The 22430-nt window shown below is 45.8% G+C and overlaps 1 protein-coding gene across 1 annotated transcript; it reads left to right on the top strand.

Moving 5' to 3' along the window:
• The first annotated feature begins 521 nt into the window (after positions 1-521).
• Positions 522-3588, top strand: fzd10 (frizzled class receptor 10). Its single transcript, XM_041936729.1, has one exon. It carries the CDS (start codon positions 1114-1116, stop codon positions 2863-2865), a length of 1752 nt encoding a protein of 583 aa, XP_041792663.1. The 5' UTR covers positions 522-1113; the 3' UTR covers positions 2866-3588.
• Positions 3589-22430: the final 18842 nt, after the last annotated feature.

Raw genomic sequence — 22430 nt, 5'->3', positions numbered from 1 at the left:
GTTGCACTGATCCAAAATGTGTGGAAAAAAAGGAGAAATGAAAGCGGAGCTTTAGTAATAGAAACTGTAAATATGTTGGTGGTTTTAAGAGTTTTTAAGGGAGTTGAGATGAATTCTAAAACTTGAGGAGAGCAATGAAAGAGGATAGAGAATAAAAGCGCAGCAGCTTCATGTGTGCAGTGTAAATGTGAGCTGGAAGCAGAGCTGTGGCCTCAGTGCGCCTCCGGACCGGTGCGCCTCGGAGCCAAATTGCGCAACATTTTGGGAAGCTCATAAAACGTGTCTGTGTCCTGTTGTAGTCGAAGTTTGTGGTCGAGCAGCAGCAAACAGAGCGAAGGAAGTTCGCTGTGAGCCTTTGAAACTGCTGTAATGAACAAGCTGTTCCGCACGATTTGAAAATAATCCGCGTGTCAGTGTCATCTTTCTTATGCAAAGTAGCTGTCTTTGAAGGCGGATCTCTTGGCAGGTTAGACCGGGACGGAGGCTCCGACCAGCTCAGACGAGCGCTGCCGCCAAACGCATCAGCTGCCTGCAGACGGGAGGAGCATAATCCTGCGTTTCTGGGACGCGTTTCTCACCATCAGCGTGGATTTTTATTTCCCTCATCCTGCTGACTGACTAATTGTTCCGGCGCCTCGCGACTGCAGGACATTTATTCTGCCCGTTTTTCCAACTTGTCGCACGAGGACTGAACCCGCGCTGCTGCACGGACAGGATCTCCGGAAAAGTGACATGAAACGCGAGGAGGGACAAGTGAGTCTCCTGGAAACAAGTAGGGGACAGATCGGAGCACAGAATCAGCGTGTTTTAACCTCAGAAGACTGAACAAGTCGCTCCAACAAACTGATCTGGGGAAAGCATGGACCTGAGCGCACGCGTCCCGCAGACACAACACGTTTTCGGACCATTGCGGGATTTATGTGTTCGTTAAACTGTCTGTAAACTGTAAACTAAAATGAGGAAACGGTCCTGCGACAGATAGTTCTGTGAGTTTTTCCACATTTATCTGACACAGGAAGACCAGCCAGGCTCCATCCGAGACTTTTTAATGAAAGAAACTTGTGTGTTGTGGTGAACATTTGGCTCAATTTTTCTTAAAATCGAGAGGAGAGGATGTGTTCAACTGTTCATCTGAGCCTGGTCTCTGTGCTGCTGGTCCTGTGGAGCGACGGGGGTTCAACCATTAGCTCCATAGACCTGGACTGGTCAGGGGAGGGGAGATGTCAGCAGATCAACATCCCCCAGTGTAAAGACATTGGCTACAACATGACTCGCATGCCAAATCTCATGGGCCACGATGACCAAAAGGAGGCAGCGATAAAGCTGCAGGAGTTCGCCACACTGATACAGTTTGGATGCCACAGTCATCTCAAATTCTTCCTGTGTTCACTTTATGCTCCCATGTGCACAGAGCAGGTGTCCAACCCGATCCCAGCGTGCCGAGTGATGTGTGAGCAGGTCAAGCTGAAATGCTCGCCCCTCTTAGAACAGTTTAACTTCCCCTGGCCCGACTCTCTGGACTGCTCCCGGCTGCCGACCAAAAACGACCCGAACAACCTCTGCATGGAGGCGCCCAACAACGGCTCCGACGAGCCCCCCAAAGTCTCCCACACCCAGCCTCCGGATTTCAGGCCACAGCGGCCTCTGAGCGGGCAGGACCTGCACCTGAAGGACAGCGGCAGCAAGCAGACGTGCAGCAATCCTGGCAAGTTCCACTTTGTGGAGAAAAGTGAGTCATGTGCCCCGAAATGCTACCCCAAAGTGGATGTATACTGGAGTCAGGGAGACAAGCAGTTCTCTCTGGTGTGGATGGCCATCTGGTCCATCCTCTGCTTCGTCTCCAGCGCCTTCACCGTGCTCACTTTCCTCATCGACCCGCAGAGGTTCAAATACCCGGAGAGGCCGATCATCTTCCTCTCCATGTCCTACTGTGTTTACTCTGTGGGCTACCTCATCCGACTTTTTGTGGGAGCTGACAGAATAGCCTGTGACAGAGACAATGGGGTCCAGTATATTATCCAGGAGGGTCTGGAGAGCACCGGCTGCACCATTGTGTTTCTCATCCTGTATTATTTTGGCATGGCCAGCTCCCTCTGGTGGGTTATCCTGACCCTCACATGGTTCCTGGCTGCAGGGAAGAAGTGGGGTCACGAGGCCATCGAAGCCAACAGCAGCTACTTCCACCTGGCGGCGTGGGCCATCCCGGCCGTGAAGACCATCATGATCCTGGTGATGAGGAAGGTGGCGGGCGACGAGCTGACGGGCGTCTGCTACGTGGGCAGCATGGATGTCAAAGCTCTCACCGGCTTCGTGCTCATTCCTCTCTCCTGCTACCTTATTATCGGCACTTCATTCCTGCTGTCGGGCTTTGTGGCCCTCTTCCACATCCGTAAGATAATGAAAACAGAGGGGGAGAACACAGACAAGCTCGAGAAGCTGATGGTTCGCATCGGGGTCTTCTCCGTGCTCTACACAGTCCCGGCCACCTGCGTCATCGCCTGCTACTTCTACGAGAGGCTCAACATGGACTACTGGCGCATCCTGGCCGGGGAGCAGAAGTGCGTGGACGGCAGCGGGCCGGAATCGAACGAGTGCGTCATGAAGACCTCCATCCCCGCCGTGGAGATCTTCATGGTGAAGATCTTCATGCTGTTGGTGGTGGGCATCACTAGCGGCATGTGGATCTGGACCTCAAAGACGCTGCAGTCGTGGCAGAATGTGTTCAGCAGGAAGCTAAAGAAGAGGACGAGGAGGAAGGCTGCCAGTGTGTTCACCAGCAGCAGGCCTTACATCAAGCCTCACCCGTCTCTCAAAGGCCACAGTACAAAGTATGAGCCTACACGGCCCCCTCCGACATGTGTATAAGCAGGCTCCCTTTGTTTAAACCCAAAAATACGTGTAAAGCCCTTAACTAAATGAGACCTTGTCATCAGAGTGCCATCTAAAGGTTTATGTTTTATTTATGCAAACTCCATTGAAGATCATGCAACATGGGTTTTTTTTTCTATCTTGAGCCATCTCATGCAACAAGAGCTGCCTTTGTTTGAGAAAAAAAATCTGCTTCTCCTGGATTCACTTATCCTATTGAGGAACTCGGTAGAGAAAAAAATCTCATTGTTCCCAAGACAAAAAGAGTGGAATAAACCATTTGGATGTGCCACGGGGTTACTTGAATTATGTGCAATAGTTGTTTTCCTTACAGGCAAAAAAGACACTTGTACTGTTAGTGACAGATTACAGACAATGAAAGGACCCCATGGACAATGGAGGCAAATGGTCAGAGAGATGAGTGTTTGGAAGCTTTTTAATGGAAATCGAGGCAGTGTCATATATGTTTGAACTGGACTGAGAGCAGCTGTTGAAACGCGCTCCAGACCTTGCGGACTGCCCATTGTGAGGCAAACCCACGCCATAAATTAATCAAGCACTCGTTATTGAAAAGTTATTTGTACACGCAGTTGAGCTTTCCATTTTTCTTTTTTTGTCTTCGCTGTTTTATAGCACAAGGGAACGTTTGTGTATATTTCTAAAAGCTTCAGATTTTATAGAAAAATTAATAAAACGTTCTAGTTTTAAATGTTTGTAAAAGCCGCAACTGTGTGCTGCCACTGTGTTGTTCTTCCCTGAGTGAGTCTCTATTCTGCATGAAGCTCCGGTTTTCAGGACTGCAGCTATTCATCTGCAGACAGTTCGTGTTGCATGCATTTTACCACAGCATAAAAACCTAAATCACTACACTTAATTTGTGAATGTGATGATAAGCAGAGATGGGTCCTAACAAAATGTTTGGTTCATAAGAGCTTTAGGAATAATTGATGGAGAGGCATTTTTATTCAAGTATAAAGTGACTGGTTTTATGACCAGTTCAGATCAGTTCACACACTGTTCATCTCTTTCTATGCACTTTCGCACATAAAAAAGGATGCTTGACATGTTGGTCCTGAACTCGGCAGACACAGGAAGCATAAATAACAGCATCTCCGCTCTCGTTTTTTAATTGTTCATCAGGAAACAATGGGACATTTATGTTTGTCCTGCTGCGGCTGCATCAAGCACAAAGCAAAGAAAGAAAGTGGTCGTCCGTTTTCCTCCGACTGCTGCTTACATTCAGTGCAATAAGTCAGTGAGCTCCACATATTTCATGTGTAGTGAGTGAATTTTAAATATGAAGTCTTGCTTTTAATATCTTTGCCTCTGAGAGGTGATCAGAACGTTCTCAGGTTTGGTTGCTTTTTGCAGGTGGAGCAGAAACATTGTGCACAGTTAATCAACATTTCAGCCAAAGTTCAGTGAGAGTCGATGCAAATTATCATTTGTGTTTATTTGAGCAACGTGTTTAATGTCTCATCAGAATTTTGATCATGTGTTAATGATTTTTTTATTCCTTCCTGCCTTCGTGGTGGTTGTTTATATTGTCATTTGTGTAGTTTTTCCTCTCAGCTGAAGCAGATATACAACTTCATTTTGGTCCAACCTCTCCCTCTCCCCCTCCTCTCCCCTCCTCTCCCTCTCCCTCGCTGTGTTGCATGTGTCGGTGCGTATCAATGAAGGGGTTATACAATAATCCAGCTCTCATTCAGGACAGGATTAGACTGTTTGAAGGGTTTGACTTTGAAAAGAGGATCTCTGCAAACCAAAAATACAGAATATCTGTCATCTCGTCTTATCAGCGGGGCATAGTGACATTTCTAAAGACGCATCTGGGCTGGATTTGAAGTAGTTACATGCCGACTGAAGCGGCTCTCTGAAGCACGAGCAATCTGAATGTGCCGTGTAGCATCCTGAGGCGTTTGGTGTTAAATGATCCGAGCCGTGTCGACAGTTTTCAGGTACATGCTCTGAGAGCCACAAGTCTAGTCTTGAGTCTGAGTAGCAGTGATTGACTTTTGTCATGACGGCGCTGTCAGAGCAGGAAAACGTGGAGACTGAGAAGTCATCGACTACATGTACGAGTACGGCAACCACTCAGCACAGAAACAGGAATATTGATAGATGAGTAAGCATAATGAGCACAAAGTTATCAGTTTTAATCTTTGAAACAAGCTGAGGTTTTGGAGTGTGAGACCTTTTCTGCCGTTATCTGCCTCACTTTCAAATCTTTTTTTTTTTGAGAGTAAAACCTATGGTAGAGAGCCCTCTCTGGCCTAATAAAGTTGCAGAAGTGTAGTAATGCTTTATCCCGCGGGGCATTCAAGTTCCAGCGTCAACCCAACCCGTTTTAACAGTCAAAAGCACATGACTCACAACCTTTATGTGGCTGAATCAAAGTCAGCCAGTGTCTATTGATACTCTGAGTTGCGAAAAAGGTGTGAGTGCTTCTGAGAGCTTCAACAGAGGCCACCTGGATAACAGCCCCCGAGGTGTCTGGGAAGGCTGTAAATATAAATGACAGTTACCACCCCCCTCCAGGGCTTCTTCAGCCAGGCAGGCTTCACTTCTCTTCTTCTCCTCTCTTCAAAGGGAAAAATCCTGCTCAGAGCAAGGGCAAAGTATTGCTGGCAAGAAAGTTTTTTTTTTTTTCTTTTTTTTTGGAAATCACACTCAGCTGTATGCATCGCTGGATTTAGGCTTTTAAAAGTATAGATCTGGCCTCGTCAGATCACAGGTTATGAAGCCAGGCGTGTCTCTCGGCGGAGTGAAACATCTTTCGTCTGGCGTTCCTCGTCATTAAATGTTGTTCCTTGTGATGACATGTTTTACAAGGCAGAGGGGGGAATCCCACCGCGGCCGTGTGACTAAGGCTGACGAATTTCAGACCCACGTATCCACAAACTCCACCGGGACGTAGCCGTCACCCTGCACTCACCCGCTTCCTGCCTCTCGCTCCGTCTGCTGTGCCATGCAGGAGATGGCGGCGTCCGCGTTGGCAGGACGGCGCCTCTGCTTGTGATCAGCGTTGTTGAAACGGCATCAAACCACTGATAATCGCTTGATTTAATTTAATCTGACTGGTTCGCCAGCAAGCCAGAATTTTCGGCTTTTCACGCTCTGTAATTGAGTTGATGTTAAGCGTCTTTGTGGAGCGGGGCCGTTTTGCAAACATAAAGTTGAAATGACAGAACAATTAAGCATGTCGGGTTCAGAGCGGCGAGGAAACATCATTCCTGGTCAAAACTTTAAAACCGTGCGTCCGTATCAGTAAAAGACTCCACCTTCCTCTCCACGCCATGCTGCTGCATGGGAGGAACCTGTGCGCTTTACTTTGTTTGCTGTTGTTGCAAGCAGTCATAAAGTTCTCTGACACAGTGACATAAATCAAGTTGCGGGGATGACTGGCGGCTGAGGCAGCTTCTCTTTGATCAGGCTTCGCGGAGACGCCCCATGTCCTCATCCTCAGCTGCTCCAGCAGCACCTGTTTACCAGTTCAGGCCTGTCTGTTTGGAAAGCGGCGCTTAGCCTCCCAGTGTCATCGGCTCGTACATGACGCGCTCACACAACATACACACAAAGGAATTTGGCTCGTGCTCGGGGGGGTTTCTTCCAACATGTATGCTCCTAATGCGCCAGACCCGTCCTGATTCTTAGCGCTTTGTTTCTCTTATTAGACAGCTGCTCTGCATGCAAATCTGTCGCCTTTTGGGGAGTTCTGCCTCCCTCGGCTGTACCAGAGGAGGAAAATAGTCGGTGCATCATGACAACTGAAACATCTTTGTTTTCCTGCTGAAGGAGTAACATGGAGTAAGAGGGTTATTGAAGAGAAAACTTTACAGAGAGAGCTGCAAGTTTCACACACCAAAGTGTTATCAGAGAATGCAATGAAAGCAGCCTTTCATCCCTTTAAGTTCTGTGGTACATAAATCCAGAGTTGTGAGGATCATGGTTGAAGGAGGTGTGGGTGGGCTTCATGTTCTGAATCGATCCATATAGCGAAGAATCTAGGGCAACGTAAGAGTGGAGTATATATGCCCGATCCGCAGTAACAAGCCATGCTAACAGCTCGCAGGCACACACAGAACTGTTCCCAGCCACCGCTGAAGGTGAGAGTAATTACATAAAAACCTGGCAACAATGAGTCGTCTGCCTGCAAGGCGGGGGCAGGGCACTTTTTCAGATGCATAATGAACTGCCTCGCAGGCCCTCTGCTGATCAAACAAGTGTTTGATAGTGGCTTTGGTTTGAAAGAGGACTGAATATGTTTATTTGCATGTGGAGAAGTGAGCGACTTTGAGGTGGAGATCAGGCAGATTAGTGTTAACTGACAGAGACCTGTGCAAACAGACACTCCCCCTGCATACAAGCAGGGCAGCGGCGCACTTCCTCGGAGGACTAGTTAGGCTGAACGCAACATCAGACAGACCAGAACGCGGCAACTCCTGCTACTTTTCAAACATTGTTCTCTTCGTGCCGGCCCCCTCCCTTAAGCCTGAATCTTCTTTATCCCAGAAATTTTGGCTTGTTTGGTTTGATGCTGGTGAAAGCACGCACACTGACAGCAAGCAAAGTATATGAGGGATGACACACCAGTCACCGGCAGCTACTCATCAGAGATATTTGAAACACACTGAGCACAGTGCATGCTGTGGAACACATGGAAATATGATAATAAGGTGCAAGGAGAGTTTCAGCAGACTGTAAATGATGATGATGTCTGCTGTTTATTATTGTTAACAGACCAATCCATCTGCACGGGCCGTGAATGAACTACAACACAGAACAAAAGCATTAAACTCCTCAAAAAAGTCCTCAAACATGCAACATTATGGGAAATACGCTCATTCACTTTGTTGCTGAGAGTTAGCTGAAAAGATCGATACCGCTCTCACGCTTGTAAATATGAAGCTTCATCTAACAGCGGGCTAAGTACAAAGACAACAAAATCTGCCCACCAGCACCTCTAAAGTTAGGATTTTCTTACTTTCAGACAGCCAGGCTAGCTGTTTGGACACACTGATCAGATAAGCTATGTTTATACATGAGTGCTATTAATCCTCTCCTGTAACCCTGCAAGAAATGCAATGAGCATACTTCCCAAACTGTTAAACTATGACTTTATTTTATTAACAACAGCAAGCAGAACATGATGCTGCACATCTACCATCACAGTGACGGACATGCAACATTAAACACGAAGCTGTCAGATGCGAGGAAGGAGTATCACGAGTCCGGCTGGCATCCGCTGGCTGCGACGTGACTGAGAAGGCAAGAGACGGTGTGGTTGGAGGGATGTGAGTAGCAAGGTTTTCGCCATGGTGATTTAGCAGCAGACTCTAATCTGCCACCTTCCTAATCCACACTGCAAAGAGCTCTGATCATTTTAAAACACAGCTGGATCACAGGGGCGGCCTTCCTTTGTCTCACGCACACACACACACACACGGCCTGTGTCTATCCTCATGCCATAGAAATTCAGATGCATCGATCTGTTTCAGAAGAGTAATGACACTCGCGCGGCATCACATGAGGCACATACAGGTGTTCGAGCGAGTGCACGTGCACACGTGTGTGCAGCCGCGCTCCTGTTTGTCACATGTAAGCTGCGTTTTTTCAGAGACGCTATGAAGGCGGTGACAGGATCCGTGCTGGAGTGGCGAGGACCTGAGACGCGACGGGAGACCGTCTACATGTGTATATATTTCTGTGAGTTTACAGACAGTATAGGAGCTATAGCGGGAGAGACGGAGGGAGAGGGATGATGATGGATCTGGCAGGGCTCATGAACACCGCTGGGAGAAAATGCCTGTGGTTCAAAGACACTCTCAGCAAACTTAACAAAGAAAGATGGCACAGAGGGGGAGAACATGAAAGGAAACTACACAATCATCTCTCACATAGACTCGGAGAAAACATCCTGGCCCTGCCGGCTGAAGAACTGTAAGCAGACATTTGACTATTTTTACATAAACTCAAGACAGCAAGACACACAATAGCACTGCTGCTACTACCTCTACTCATTTAATAATGACTTACCGACATCACTTCAGGTGTTACTTAAAATCCCCCAAAACCTCCCCACTGTTTTTGAATGTGTTTTCTCTTTAAACCTCACACATTTGCTAAAGAGACATTTGATCCTGTTTATTTCCTGTGCTGTCAGACATGCAGAGAACATCAACCCCGTCATTGTGAGCATGCAACTAGATTCATGATGAGAACCAATTACTGATTAATAATGGTTTATTATCCAATCATGAAGTCATTAATCACATGCGAGCTGTTTTCTAAGTATGCTTTAACGTTAAGAAGTGATGCTCAGTTATGTATGTTTGAAAAAAAAAGACATTCAGATTCAGTGTCTTGTGAGTTACAGGTGGCCTGACCTGAAAGCCACATCCTGCAGCTGGACGCCTGCAGAGCAGCAAGTGGTGAAGAAGTATTCAGATCCTTTACTGAAGTATGAGTAGCAGTACCACGATATAAGCACTGTATACAAGTAGAAGCCCTGCATTTAAAATCTTACTTACTTACTGTGTTAACATTCTGATATATTAATGTTTAAGTGTTATTTTACTGTTGTAGCTTGAAGGAATGATATGACATTTTGGTGAACGTGCTTTTTTGCCTTCTAGCTGTAGCTAAAAACTTAGCCTGTAGCCTAGCTTAGCATAAAGAGTGGACACAAAGGGGCACAGTTAGCCAGTTTGTGTCTAACAGTAACATATCCTCAGCTTTAGAGGTGCTGGCAGGTGTCGAGATGAAAGCGATGGCTGCGTTCCCATGGAAACCACGCTCATGCAGGTCCCGCGAAATATAGAGAAACTTGGAAAAAAGCGAAACGATTCACTGAATTAGATGAATTTACTGTTAATCAGACCAGAAATGAGAGAAGAATTAGCCGTCGATGCCTTCAGCACACAGAAGTAAGCATGATTTAATCTGAAGTGGGTTGTAAAAACGATAGACGCAGCCAAGCTAGCTGTTCCCCTGTTTCCAGTCTTTATGCTAAGCTCATATTAAACTGCATGTTTCCCGTACAGACATCTACAGTGGTGTCAATCCTCTTACTGAACGCTTGGAAAGAAAGTGAATAAACACGTCTGTCAAAATGTCATTTTTCCCCCCTTTAATTAAAATATCAAGCAAAAATAAAACTGAAACTCTCAGTACAAGTTTGTCAAACCTGTACTTCAGTACTGAGTAAATGTACTTTGTTCCACCAGTGAAAACAGCACACCAGAGAGGCTGCATTAGACATCTTAATTCCAGTCTACGAACACACGATGACAGCAGGAAGGAGCAAACAGAGAAACGGTACGGCGTCTGTTTTTGGATTTGGCTTGCACACAGTTGGCCGCGGTGTTCAGAGAGGCTACTCGCTATCCACACGATCAGAATTTGCAATTCAAAGTCTTGTTTATACAGTCGAAAAATACGAGGCAGCGCGACACTGTTTGTCAGCTGCTTTTGTTTTTACGGCTCAGGTTTTGGCCACATTCTCCTCGCCGTGGCAAGAGCCCGAGCAGACCATTTCTTTTTTTTTTCTGCAAGCATCAAGCTAATCTGAATGGGCACGCACAACACATAACATGTGTTGCTCTGCAGCGGCCCAGTACAATGTCCCATTTTGCTCCCGGCTCGCTTTATGCAGTGACAGGACTGGAAGCAATTTGGGATAAGTATCGGGGAACAGTTGAGGAGATGATAAATGACTTTATTGTTGGGTTTTGCAACTGTATCTGATACCAGTGCATGTGTTCCTTTCAGTAATCAAGCTGTAGCGTGGCAAAAGAATCTGGGTTTCCTGGACACTGGTGGCGGGCCAGATTGTCTGGTCCTGATAATAGTAATGGGAGTGATGGCAGCAGCAGCTAATCTGCACAGAGAAGGGGTCAGGACCCACTTATCTGGCCTGAGTGGAAAATAACGGCCCACTTAAAGGGCCAATCTGGGATTGTAGTATGACAACTGAAACACAGTGGCCCCTCTGCAGTCTTTGTTTACATAGTGACTGACCGGCTTTGAGACATTTTTTCACACTGAAATTCACCTCCTGAGCTTTTGATGTGAGTCTTGAGGCCGCTCGCAGTTCGTTTATGTCCGTAAACTTGTCAACACTCGAATAAAATGCGCTGGTATTTTTAGTGACGACGGGTTAGGAAAGTTTCCCAAAGATTTACTTCAATCTACACGTCAAAATCTTCAAGAACAGATGTGAGCGGAGCCGGGCTTTACGCGGCCAAATGAAAAGGACTGATTGTAGTCCGTGAAACAGCTGTCATAAGTACAAGTCAGGCCCGAGCCAAAGGCATGCCATTGCACTCTGTGGTAATGGATGTTCCACAAAAGCATGCAAACTATGCGTCCACATATTTACTGCACAACACCTGCACAGTACGCTTATGAATGTCCGCATTATAGTGTATCATGAGCAAGAATGGCTGACGTGGAAGTGAAGAACTAAGTTTAGCTCCCAGTTTGATCGTCGCCTCGGGTCACGACAACACTTTGAACCAACATGGCTCGATTCACAAAACAACATAAAGACAAGCCTCTGTTGTTCCGCTCTTCAAAGGGGAGAAAGGAGCAGCGCTGCAGACAACAAAACGTTCTATTAAGCAGGAAACACATGACTTGATGAATTGAAGGGTGGCGCTGCTGTAGGAATGCTGCTCTGGTTGCAGACAGTACCGGGAGTTTGCTCAATGTGTTCTCTTTGTTTGACTTAAATAACTCGTGGCGTCTGCCATCAGAAGGATTTCTACCACAGCGGCTCCGAACCTTTTTCATCTGATTCACCCAATCAGACCCCTTCACTGACCACATCCCTCATGTTCCAAATGTCTTCATTTCGGTTGAGTTTAAAGTGGATGTTGAGTGACGCTGCATGAAAGTGGATATTCGTGCAGTGTTTTTTGCATGCAATGGACTTGTTCATGTTTACTGGAACTTCCAATCATTTGTCTATTTTGATTCATTTTATGTTTGTTTTGCAATTTCTTTTCTATTTATTTCAAATGTTTATTTTTCGCTAACCATTCATTTCTATTAGTTCACATTTCTTCTCACCTGCTAACTAGTTTTCATGCAAACTCTCTGTCAACATGTGGCTTTAATGTGTGTCTCTATGACGAGTCCTGTGCAGTCAGTCTATTGCAGCTAGCGTTGTGACAATAAATTTATTAAAGATCACCAATTCCTAATCCTGTCCTATACGTAAAAAAAATGGATATCTTTTTATTTCAACTATTATTTAACCCTTCTTCTTTCTAAATTAGCAGAGGTATTCCAGAGTCCAGTGAGAGTCCGCCTGGTTTCTGCAGAATAATCCCCCCCGGGCTACAAATGTCTCTGGTTGGGAATCGGCAATCTCGCAGACAACAAAGTAACTGAGCCGACTTTAAACTGGAAGCAGGAATGCGTGTGCGCTGACTGAGTGTTGTTTAACCCTGTGGAATCAGTCTTTCTGCTCTGAATGCAGCGACGGGCTGGAAGCGGGTCAGGAGGGGTCAGAGAGGACAGCGAGAGCTTCTGATGTGAGGCGGACATTTTTGAGGACCACTGCAAGGGGCACTGAGTCAGTTCATTGATATTCAAGGATTTGACCCGCCGACAACAGGGATGTCTCCGAGGTTAAAACAGCCGCGCCTCTCCGTATTGTGCCGGCCGAAAAGCCTGGGGGTCCCCCGGCCCCCCCGCCCCCCTCTGCGCGGTTGTCATGGTGAGCAAATCGGTCCGGTAGCGCTATGTCACACTCATGTGGGCACATTCTCTCCTTCTTTTCTTCCTCTGACTTTCTATCGTGCTGCTTCACCGAGGGGGCTGCCAAAGAGAGTTTTCTGTCCGCTGACAATGCCCAGTGTGTCATGGACATCCCCGTACATATACAGTGCAAAGAAGAGCCCGCTCCGAAAATCCAGGGGCTTCCCTTCCCGAAGCACATGGCAACAGATAGACTTCCTCTCTGCTGTGGGATCTGAGTGGGTGTTTTGTATCCAAGGACGTGTCGGGTCAGGTGGTGAATCCACACCGCAGGTCACCGAGTCCAAGTAACCGCCAATCATATTTCACCCCACAGCTCGGGCGAAGGCCTGTTGCAGCAGTTACGTCTCACGCCGAGTGAGCTGGCGTCGCGTGCACTATTACTTTGAGCTGCTTTTGTATCCTTGCACTAGTCTGCTTAACAGCACGGAGCCAAAATAAAGCTCACCGATAAGAGCAAAAATCAATCATCAGAAATTCATTCGATTCACATTTTGCAGAGCACGCGTCCCCCATAACGTTACTGCGTCTGCTAATGGAAAACAATTGACTGATGTCTGGCGCTGCGGCGTCTTGTTGTCACACAAATATGTTCCTAGAGCCAATGTCAAGGAGATTAGGCTGAAGGGAAAATTGCAGCTGCATTGAGCGGCAGGGCTGGAGAGTCGCTGCTCTCAGGTGATGGGGCATGTCTGTGCTTCACCCTATCTGAACCTGATGGCTGCTGCGGTTGGCACTGTAATTACAGAGGTTAGGCATAAATCACAGAGCAAGAGGCTGGAGAGAGGAGAGAGAGGCAGTGTGAGAGGGGGGGGAGAGAAAGTAAAGAGAGCGAGGAGCACAGCCTCGGGGCCAGAGGAGGCCCTGACACTCAGAAACATACTGTTCCCTCCTAAACACCCCCCCCCCCCCCAGTCCCTTTTTTGACTTTCTTTCTGTCTTTTTTCTTCCTCTCGGCGCTCCCACACAGTCAAACACAAACACACACTTGTAGTCCGCCTCTCAGGGTTCACATCCTTCCTGTGGCTGTGGCAGTCGGACTACAGCGGGTCCTTTACTGGTCCAGTGGGTTCCTGATTACACCCCGCTCCTTCATCCTGTACACATTAAAGCAGTGAGCACCAGACCACAGGAAGTAACCGGCAAATTTTAGATTCTCTGCAAAATGTTTCACGACAGGCCAGATGAGTCCACGTTTTTATGTTTTATCTTCTCAGACCGCTTCAGGAGAGGAATACAGCGCATAGCATCCTATACCATACTACCATAGCACAGCAGTTATGTTTTAACATAATGTTTTGCTCCTTTGTCTTGAAGCAGGAGAGCAGTGAGCTGAAAAGGAAAATTAATGAAGAAAAAGAGAAGGGCATCAAAGGTCAGGCCAGAATCAAGCCGGCAATCTTGTGATCTGAACATCTTTACCACTCGGCCACCAGATCAGTTGTTTTATTACTTTAAAAATAGTTAAAAATAGTTAAAGATATGGGGCTGCACGGTGGCTCGGTGGGTAGGGTCCCAGTAAGGACGCCTGGGATCTTTCTGTGTGGAGTTTGCATGTTCTCCCTGTGCAGCGTGGGTCTTCCTCCCACAGTCCAAAAACATGCTAAGGTTAACTGATAATTCTAAATTGTCCGTAGGTGTGAATGAGAGATGTGAATGATTGTCTGTCTCTATGTGTAGCCCTGTGGTAGGCTGGCGACCTGCCCAGGGTGTCCCCTGCCTTCGCCCGAGACGGCTGGGATAGGCTCCAGCCCCCTCCCTGTGACCCTGCAGAGGATTAAGCGGCGTATAGATAATGGATGGATGGATGGAGTTAAAAATATACTTCATGCTGCATATCCTGACCTTTAACTTCTATTATGAGTCAAGTTCCAGAAGCACTGGATCCTGCATTTCCCACAATGCAGCTTTCATTAGACCAAAACATCATCGAGCCACAGGAGACATTATACAGCTGTTCATAAAACACTGCTCATGTGGTCCGTGCCCTCCAGACCGACACATACAAGCATCCGTATCTTCATCTGACGCCCGTATCAGCAGGACGACGCTGCTGTGGCAAAAATAAAGCTCTTTTATGATGTGGCGACGTTTAAAGGTGCCCTGTGGACTTGTAAACAAACAGAAGTTATGTTTAGATTCAGTGTTACTCACCCAAACACGCTGCGTGTATCCTTGAGGTCTGCCAAATGTGCTGAATTCATTTCCTTCCTCATAGCACATCTTCAAAGCCGGCTTTTAAAGTCATTTAAATCGAGCATTGTTAACGTGCGTGTTTACTCGCCAGCTTTTGAAGCATATCGTGCCATGACATCAGTGGAATAGAGTTAAACCATCGGCAGGACTGTGTCGGCGCCACCTGCAATACTGGAGGTCAAAATCTCTGCAATCAGCCTTTAACTGCTTAGATTTAAGTACAAACACAGCTTGGTCAGGGCGAGGGAAACAAAAAAACTGCTATGTAAAAAAATAAAAATACTGCTGTGTAAATGTTAGGGGACCTTTGTCATCACGGGCACAATAATAATCACGTGGTTACGGCCGTAAAATAAACCCACGCTGGCGGCCATTAGCAGACGGAAACAGGCAGTGGTCTTCTGTGTTTCGGTCTGATGACTTTTGCCCCCTCCATCCATCCCGACCTCCTCCCTCTGAACTCTAATGAACAACGTGACATCACTTCCTCCTCTGCTCCCTGCAGACAAGAGTCATAACTCCTGCGGCCGTCTCGTTTTCGGGCATTTGCTGCAACAACTGGTGCTCTTGTGTTCGTTGGGAGGGCAGCGTGCCTCGTGACGAGCAACCTGAGCCTCATGAGTAAATTCAGCGGCGTGCCCCTTTAAATGAAACAAAGCCGGAGAAGAACTGCAAAACTTCAAATGAAGAAACGTTTCACATATTATTACGATCATGGGAAGAAAAATCACTTTCATTAAAGTGTGTGCAGTAAAGATGGTGTGTGATCCTCATTGTATTCACAATGGAGCAGACCTCGTCTGAATACATCCCATAAAAGCGGCAAAAACGCTGGATCAGTCAAATACAGTGCGTTCAGAATGAAGGCTTTGATCTCGATCTCTTCCTGCTTTCCATAGGGGCAAAGACTTTTCAAGATATTTTAGAGGAACAATGAGAAAGAAGAAAATAAATTTCTTTACAAGCTCTAAATGTGAAGCGTTACAGACGCGTTCTGTATTTCAGAAACAATTACCGAACCGTTTCAGCGAACAGTAACTGCAACCCACCCCGAGGACACAGCCTGAGGTGTTTCAATAAGGCTTAATTGGTAATCGTGAGATCTGAATTTTCCTCACATTAGATATTTCTGAATATTTTGTTTGCCGGCCAGCTGTGCATTTCCTCTTTATTATCAGATTATGCGCTAGCCTTCTGTTCAACAAGCAATATCTGCAGCTGGAGGGAAAATCTATAGACTGTCACCGCAAAATCCACCGAGTCTGAATCATTTCATCCTCTGAGCTGTGAAATAGGAGTCTGCAGCCTGAATTAGGACATATGGAAATGAACATATCTCCGCCGCAGCTGCAATATGCTCCATCCATATCAGACAGAGATGCAGGCGAGACAGTCAAGGTCAACACTTCTCATGTAAGGATAACGTTGCTGCGAAGACAATCAACACTTCTCACTGCGTTTAGAGCCAAAGAGCGTTAATGTGGCTTTCACTGATCCATAAAATCATTACCGAGAAGCTTTTAACAGGTTCCAAGGACCACGGCTTACTTTTTGAATAAAATATAAACAAGGGAAAATATCAAACCCATTAATCTTTCATTAAGCTCGCCGGATAAAAAAGAATCGCTTAAAGTATCATTCGTTACCATCACTGCGAGTGCAAAAGCCCCCTGCTAACATCAAAGGCTTCTCAAAGAAACAGAGCGGGAGAGAGTCAGTTAGCTGAATTTGGCTGAGAACCAGCTTGTGGTTGGGTTTTAATTTCGACTGACTCATAATGGCACCGAGGAGGAAACGGGGGCCCGGTCTGTAATGGTTTTTGTGGCATCGAGGCCTTTTTGAGCAAACACTCGCATAAACAAAGTGCTGCTGTTATTGAAAGAGCCGCCGATTCAGACTGGATGCTGACAAAGGTTGAGAGCTCATCCTCATCTCGCACAAGTCTTTGTGTCACTGAGAGATCAGAGGCTTCTCATGGCCAAAGAATGGGGAGACTCCATTTCAAACACATATACTGCACACACACACACACACTTGTGCAGCAGCAGGAGGAGGAGGAGGAGGAGGAGGAGGAGTGGTTGGCGTGTTTGTGAGGGCGATGTAACAGCACTCTTTAGTAACAGACTTCTCCGGCTTCATATGTTTGGGTGGGGCATCTCGCCGCTGCAGCGGAGGGTCGTAAAATGATTTGGAAAATTCATGCTCTCGCTGAATTGTTGGAATTTATTTATCAAACCCGTTCGCAGACGCTGCCACTGTTTCCGCAGAGCTGCCCGCCGTGGCATGTGGGCTGAAACCGGCCAAACACTGTTCACCTGAGACAAACGCGATGATGCTCTTGCTGACATCCTGTCTTCTACATTCGCTCTCTCGCTGTCATTTCAAAGCACAAAAAAAAAACAGCCTGGCAGTAATGCCAAGTAGGTTAATAACATGCAGTGGATTAAGGTTTTAGACTAGCTCTGCACTGCTGCTACACTGAACAACTGATTTTGAAGGGAATAGAATAAACCCATCCCGACGTATTTTCCCGACCTGCATCCCGCCGCTGACGTGCATCACCGTCACGATACAGTGACACATTCGTTTCTGTCTCCAGTACACAAAGCGAGCGAAGACGACTTCAATGGACTTCAGAGGCCCAGTATATTACATGAGTTAGTCATGGCTCATACTGAATTAAACATGGGAAGAAGAGTTTCTTTTTATCTACAGCCAAAGTACTAAATCTGACCACTGCAACCGATACTCGCCCACTTCAAATCCTCCCTTTGATACTGAAAGCGTAGGAGCTTCAAATGTATCAGTTTGTCCTCATTTTTAATGGGTTTTAGATGCAAACACTGGTTGATGTTTGCAGCTGAAAACAAAATTATACAAAGCAGCCTTTTCTGCCTTATTCCCCGCAGAGCAAACGTGTCGCGGCTACGTTCTGGTTACTCTTTCATATCTGTGTTTATTCTTTGTTTCCTGCACAGGTAGATTTAATCAGCCAGCAGCAGGGTGACAGTTTCCCTCCAAATCATCCCTGTTAGGTGCAATAATAATTACACCGGACATGAAGAGGCGGGCTTTTGTGATCTCCCACTGTTCTTTGGAGTTGGATGATAGTTAGCTAATGCTCTGTTCGTCTCAGAGATGTCACAGACGCGTGTTTTTGGTTGTGCCGGGCTCATCTTTGCTGGTGTGGAGTTGTGTTATTTTTGGACAAGCAAGGATGAAAGCCTACGGTCCTGCGGCTAATGAGATACCGAGGCAGTGGGAATGATGGTTTTAATTACTGCCCAGCACTGGTCTAAAGGGGGTGATTGCTGAAGAGCATGCTGAGTGTCCTAGGTTGGGAGTTCAGACCGATGCCAGTCATGCTGTGCCTGGCTGCCTTTGATGCTCGCTCCCCTCTGCTTTATTCCCACATTGTGCTTATTAGATTCTTTGCTGCTGATGCTTCACTGCACCTTTGTTCAAACCAACGCTTCGGACAAAGAGAGGCATAACCACTGAGATTTCGACTTCAAACCCCCAGAAAGTTTCAGTGATGCAGAAGGCAACTTAATCTTTTGTGGAAATTAAATCTGCAGCGCTCCCTTTGAGCGGCGGCTCTCCGGCTCAGAGGAGACGCACTGTGGCGGACACGGCGTGATATTTATCATTCAGGAATCAAAACGCAGGCGTCAAAGGGTTCGAGTCCCACCACGTGGCTGAACTAAAGTGAGCTCTAAAAATAGGAATCGCCCCTGAAATGCTGGAAAATGGATTGGGGAAGATTCCTTCCTGCTGTCTGTTTCAGGGGGAGGAATCTACAGCAGATTCACGAGCAGGCGGTGAGTCCTCCATCTCCTCGGCTGCTCCCAGCAGGAGGGTGTTGCTACGTGTCTGCTCTCTGTTCTCCTGCAGCCCAGCTGTGGACCATCCCTTGTTGACTTTTCAGAGATCACATGGCATCCTCACTGTGGCCGGCTTCGAGGGAGCTCTGCCTCTGCAGGACTCTGCTGTGGTCAGCACGGGCCTCCTCCTCCTCCGCCTCCTCCTCCTCCGCCTCCTCCTGCTGCCTTTACCCCCTGCCGCTCCAAAAAAAAAGGAAGGTTGGGCTGGTTCATCAAGCATATTCACAAATACAACATTTAAATTTCTTCTTCATGCAGCAATCAATGTTATTATTTTACTTTTCACCGATGACTTTAATCTCTGGAGAAAATTCATGACTTCTGAATCAAATCTTTTTCTGCCCACGTTTCCTCCATCTGTTTGCACAAATAATCTTCAACAAGTCAAGGCCACCCGCCAGAGGTTTTTGTTATCAAACGAACAGGAAGCAGCGTTTGCCAAATAAATGGAACCTGAATGGGACATGTCCTTGGCGCTCAGGCTTGCAGGAAGTGTAGATAAGGGGGTTGAATCATGATGATGTGTGAACCCAGCTAATATTTTCTTCTTATATATTGTGATTCAGCCACAGAGTGTGTGGATTATTTTTACCTGTTTGATTTAATAGAAAGTGTTCATGGAAGAGGAAGTAGGACTCAAACGTGACAACGGTTACGAGTCTGGTTTTAACCGTTAACGTCACAGGTGCATGCTGGTCTCTAATCCTGACCTCGCCCCGGTTTAGGATCATTCTGAGCCACAAGCTCTTGTCATCTCTCCACTGCAAAATGCAGTTTAACAAAAAAATAAAACACAAATTGACAGTATTGCACATTTCTGTTGATGATTTTAAGATGAAACTAAATGTCCATTAGAAGCCCACTGCTGCAGAACATCTCTCTGAAGTCTTTTCTTTCTGACTCAGATATTTTCCTTTCTCACCTTGGCTGTGTTTAATGTAGATAGAGTAGAGTGTCTTATTAATCACTTAGGGCACATTTTCATCTATAAATGTAGGCCAAACCATCTCTCTTGGTATTTTTTCATTCAGAATGTGTTGCTGGAAGTGAACCTTCAGTGATTTTGATGATACCAGCTGTGCACCATCGCCAGCAAAGCAGGAAACTGTTACGGTGTTTTTCGCCTTCATTATAAATAGAGCACCAGTTTATTTTAGATGTAACCGACCGTCTGCTTGGTTTCACTGCTTATTCTGCATGGGCTTAGAAACCCACAGTGCAAGTGTGTGTGTGTGTGTGTGTGTGTGTGTTTGTGATGCAGTGCCTGCTTCTCTTTAAGGGGGAATACGCTGATGCAGAGCAGATTAGGTTCCACGGCAGGCGAGAGAATAATCTAATTTTCCTAATCCGCTTACTGATATCATGGCACGGTAGATCCTTATTATTCAGAATCCCCTCTTGTTCTAGTTTTGCAATCAGGGGTTCAAGCTTAATGGGACCACTGTGATCCGTGCAGAGCAAAAGCTTTCATCATGTTTTGTTTTTAGCGTTTCAAACAGGAAACACGAGGTCGAATGCCATGAATGTCACACAAATGCTATTTGTTAATACACAAACGTGTTCCTGACAGCGATGACGATGGCGACATTCTCAGGGCGTGATGACAATAATGTACGAATGCAGGGTGTGTGTTTTATGAAAGTGCAGCCGTTTTTGATACACTAACTGTGCTGCGTGTTCCCTTTCATCAGCTTTGGGCCGTAGCATCTCACCGAGCATGATTAGCGTAAGCATGGAATCCACACCGCTGGGGGCTGCAGGGCAAGCTTGAAGCCTGAAGCGCATTCATCAACGTCCCTGGCAGGGTGCACCTTTCTCAGCCTCACACGGCTCAGCTTGCGGCCCTCTCTCTGGCCACGTTTTCGCCTTTTTCTTTCATTTTTACTCTTTTTCAATGGCCTTTGTTGTTTTTTAAGAGATAGCGTGGTTTTTGAAGAAAACCTTTCTTCTTCTTTTTTGAATCAAAGCTTTCACAGCACTGGCCTGTTTGTGTCAGGTGAATGCTGTTCAGCATTTTGACAACATAATATTACTTTTGTGTGTGATGCTGAATTGCATCTGTAACAGTTCATATGACACACACACTCATGTGGATTTCTGTGTGTTGTGTGGATCTGGGTGTGACTTTCCCTTTTTAGGCCTCAATCAGGCTTGATGACACTGATGTCCCTGCCTTTTTCTTCATCTCCCCTCAGTCTTCTTCCAGCAGGTAAACAGTGACTGAAGCAGGTCCTCTCAGACTGGTCCCTCAGGTCTGAATCTGTAATCACTCTTAGATCTCAGACATGAAAGACTTGCGTACATCTTCCTAAAAAATGCCCTCTGAGGTGCCAAGTTCTTTTTCAAATGGTAGGATGTGGAGAAGAGAGGAAAAGTTTGGGAAGAAATAATAGGCCACGATCAGGTCTTAAAAGGAGTGGATAAGAGGAGTTTCTGACTTTGTGAGAGCATTCATTTAAACAACAGTTTTGTTTTTGCTTTGTTTTTGCCATTGTCATAATTAAAATTTAGCAAGAAAGGGAATGCTCAAGTCCACACACAAGGCCTTCCCAAGATCTTGGTGAAAGTTTCAGCCTGAATCCATGTAGGTCTTATTTACAGGCCAACAGTCCTGATCAAGAGTAAAGTATTCAGCCTCTATACCTTCACTTAATCTACCCACTGTTTAAACCTGACATAAATGTACATAATGAAAAATTACCATATTATTGATCATTAAGTTTGTTTCATAATGTTTACAAACTGGAAACCGAAATTAACTCATTTTACTTCTACATTACTATGATAATAGACAGGAAGTGACATTTTGGGTAAATATTCTTACTATTATTGTGGTTCACGCTGAGCTGTGGCCTGAAAAGCTGAACTGGACATTTGTCCGTTTGTTGTTGATTTATAAAACATCCACCATGTGTGTCAGATCCGTGAACTGATGAAATGAAATGAATGAAAAGTATGTGTTGGTAACTCAACACAGCCAGTCTGTCTATTCACTGTAGGGGCGGTGCTGCCATCTAGTGGTCAGAATTGAGATAGCTCCGTTTAAATAAAAAGACACAACGGCGCCAGGTCAAATGTATCACTGCGCTTAAAAAAGTAATTCTTTGGCTTTTACTGATAAATTATGTCAGCAACCCTTCAATAACGTGTTTATCAGATTGATTCTGAATAACTGTGCTCTTAATAGATGATTATGCCTTATGAAAACTGGAGAACTTTTTGATGAAAGCAAAAAACAAAATTTTCAAGCGTACTCATTTTCTCGGTGCAAAGGCCTATAATTAATTTGTCACAAATGGTCTTCCTCGTCTTCATCGTGGACTCAGCTGCTGGATTTTTTACTGAACAGTGTGTTGCAACAAACTTTCTTCAAAAGTGAGTATATCTATTAAAATTGATGCCACATATGTTAATACTGACATTCAATTTTGTGAATGAGTTTTATTTATTAACCAAGTTATGCCCCTTTCAACCAGCCAGTCATACCCATCATATCTGTAAGTTAACGCTAATTAACTAATCTAACGTTAATTATCTACATAAGAGTACTGTAAAGTCATGTCGAGTTTAATTTACTAGACATTTAAAATTCAATATACCAGCGTCATATCCTGTTAAAGGGAAAAAATTAAATTGGCGGTAACTTTTGTTAGCAGTTAGCTAATTACCATATTAGCTTACGTTAGCGTTAGCTAATGTTAACCTAGCTAGCCT

The sequence above is a fragment of the Chelmon rostratus genome, chromosome 5 (assembly GCF_017976325.1).
Source record: "Chelmon rostratus isolate fCheRos1 chromosome 5, fCheRos1.pri, whole genome shotgun sequence".
Taxonomy (NCBI): Eukaryota; Metazoa; Chordata; class Actinopteri; order Chaetodontiformes; family Chaetodontidae; genus Chelmon; species Chelmon rostratus.
Note: the sequence above shows the minus strand (reverse complement) of the source record. Positions and strands in the feature narration are given on the sequence as shown.

What these genes read in the sequence shown, in the direction of transcription:
- fzd10 (XM_041936729.1), top strand. Translation starts at nt 1,114, where the DNA reads ATGTGTTCAACTGTTCATCTGAGCCTGGTCTCTGTGCTGCTGGTCCTG.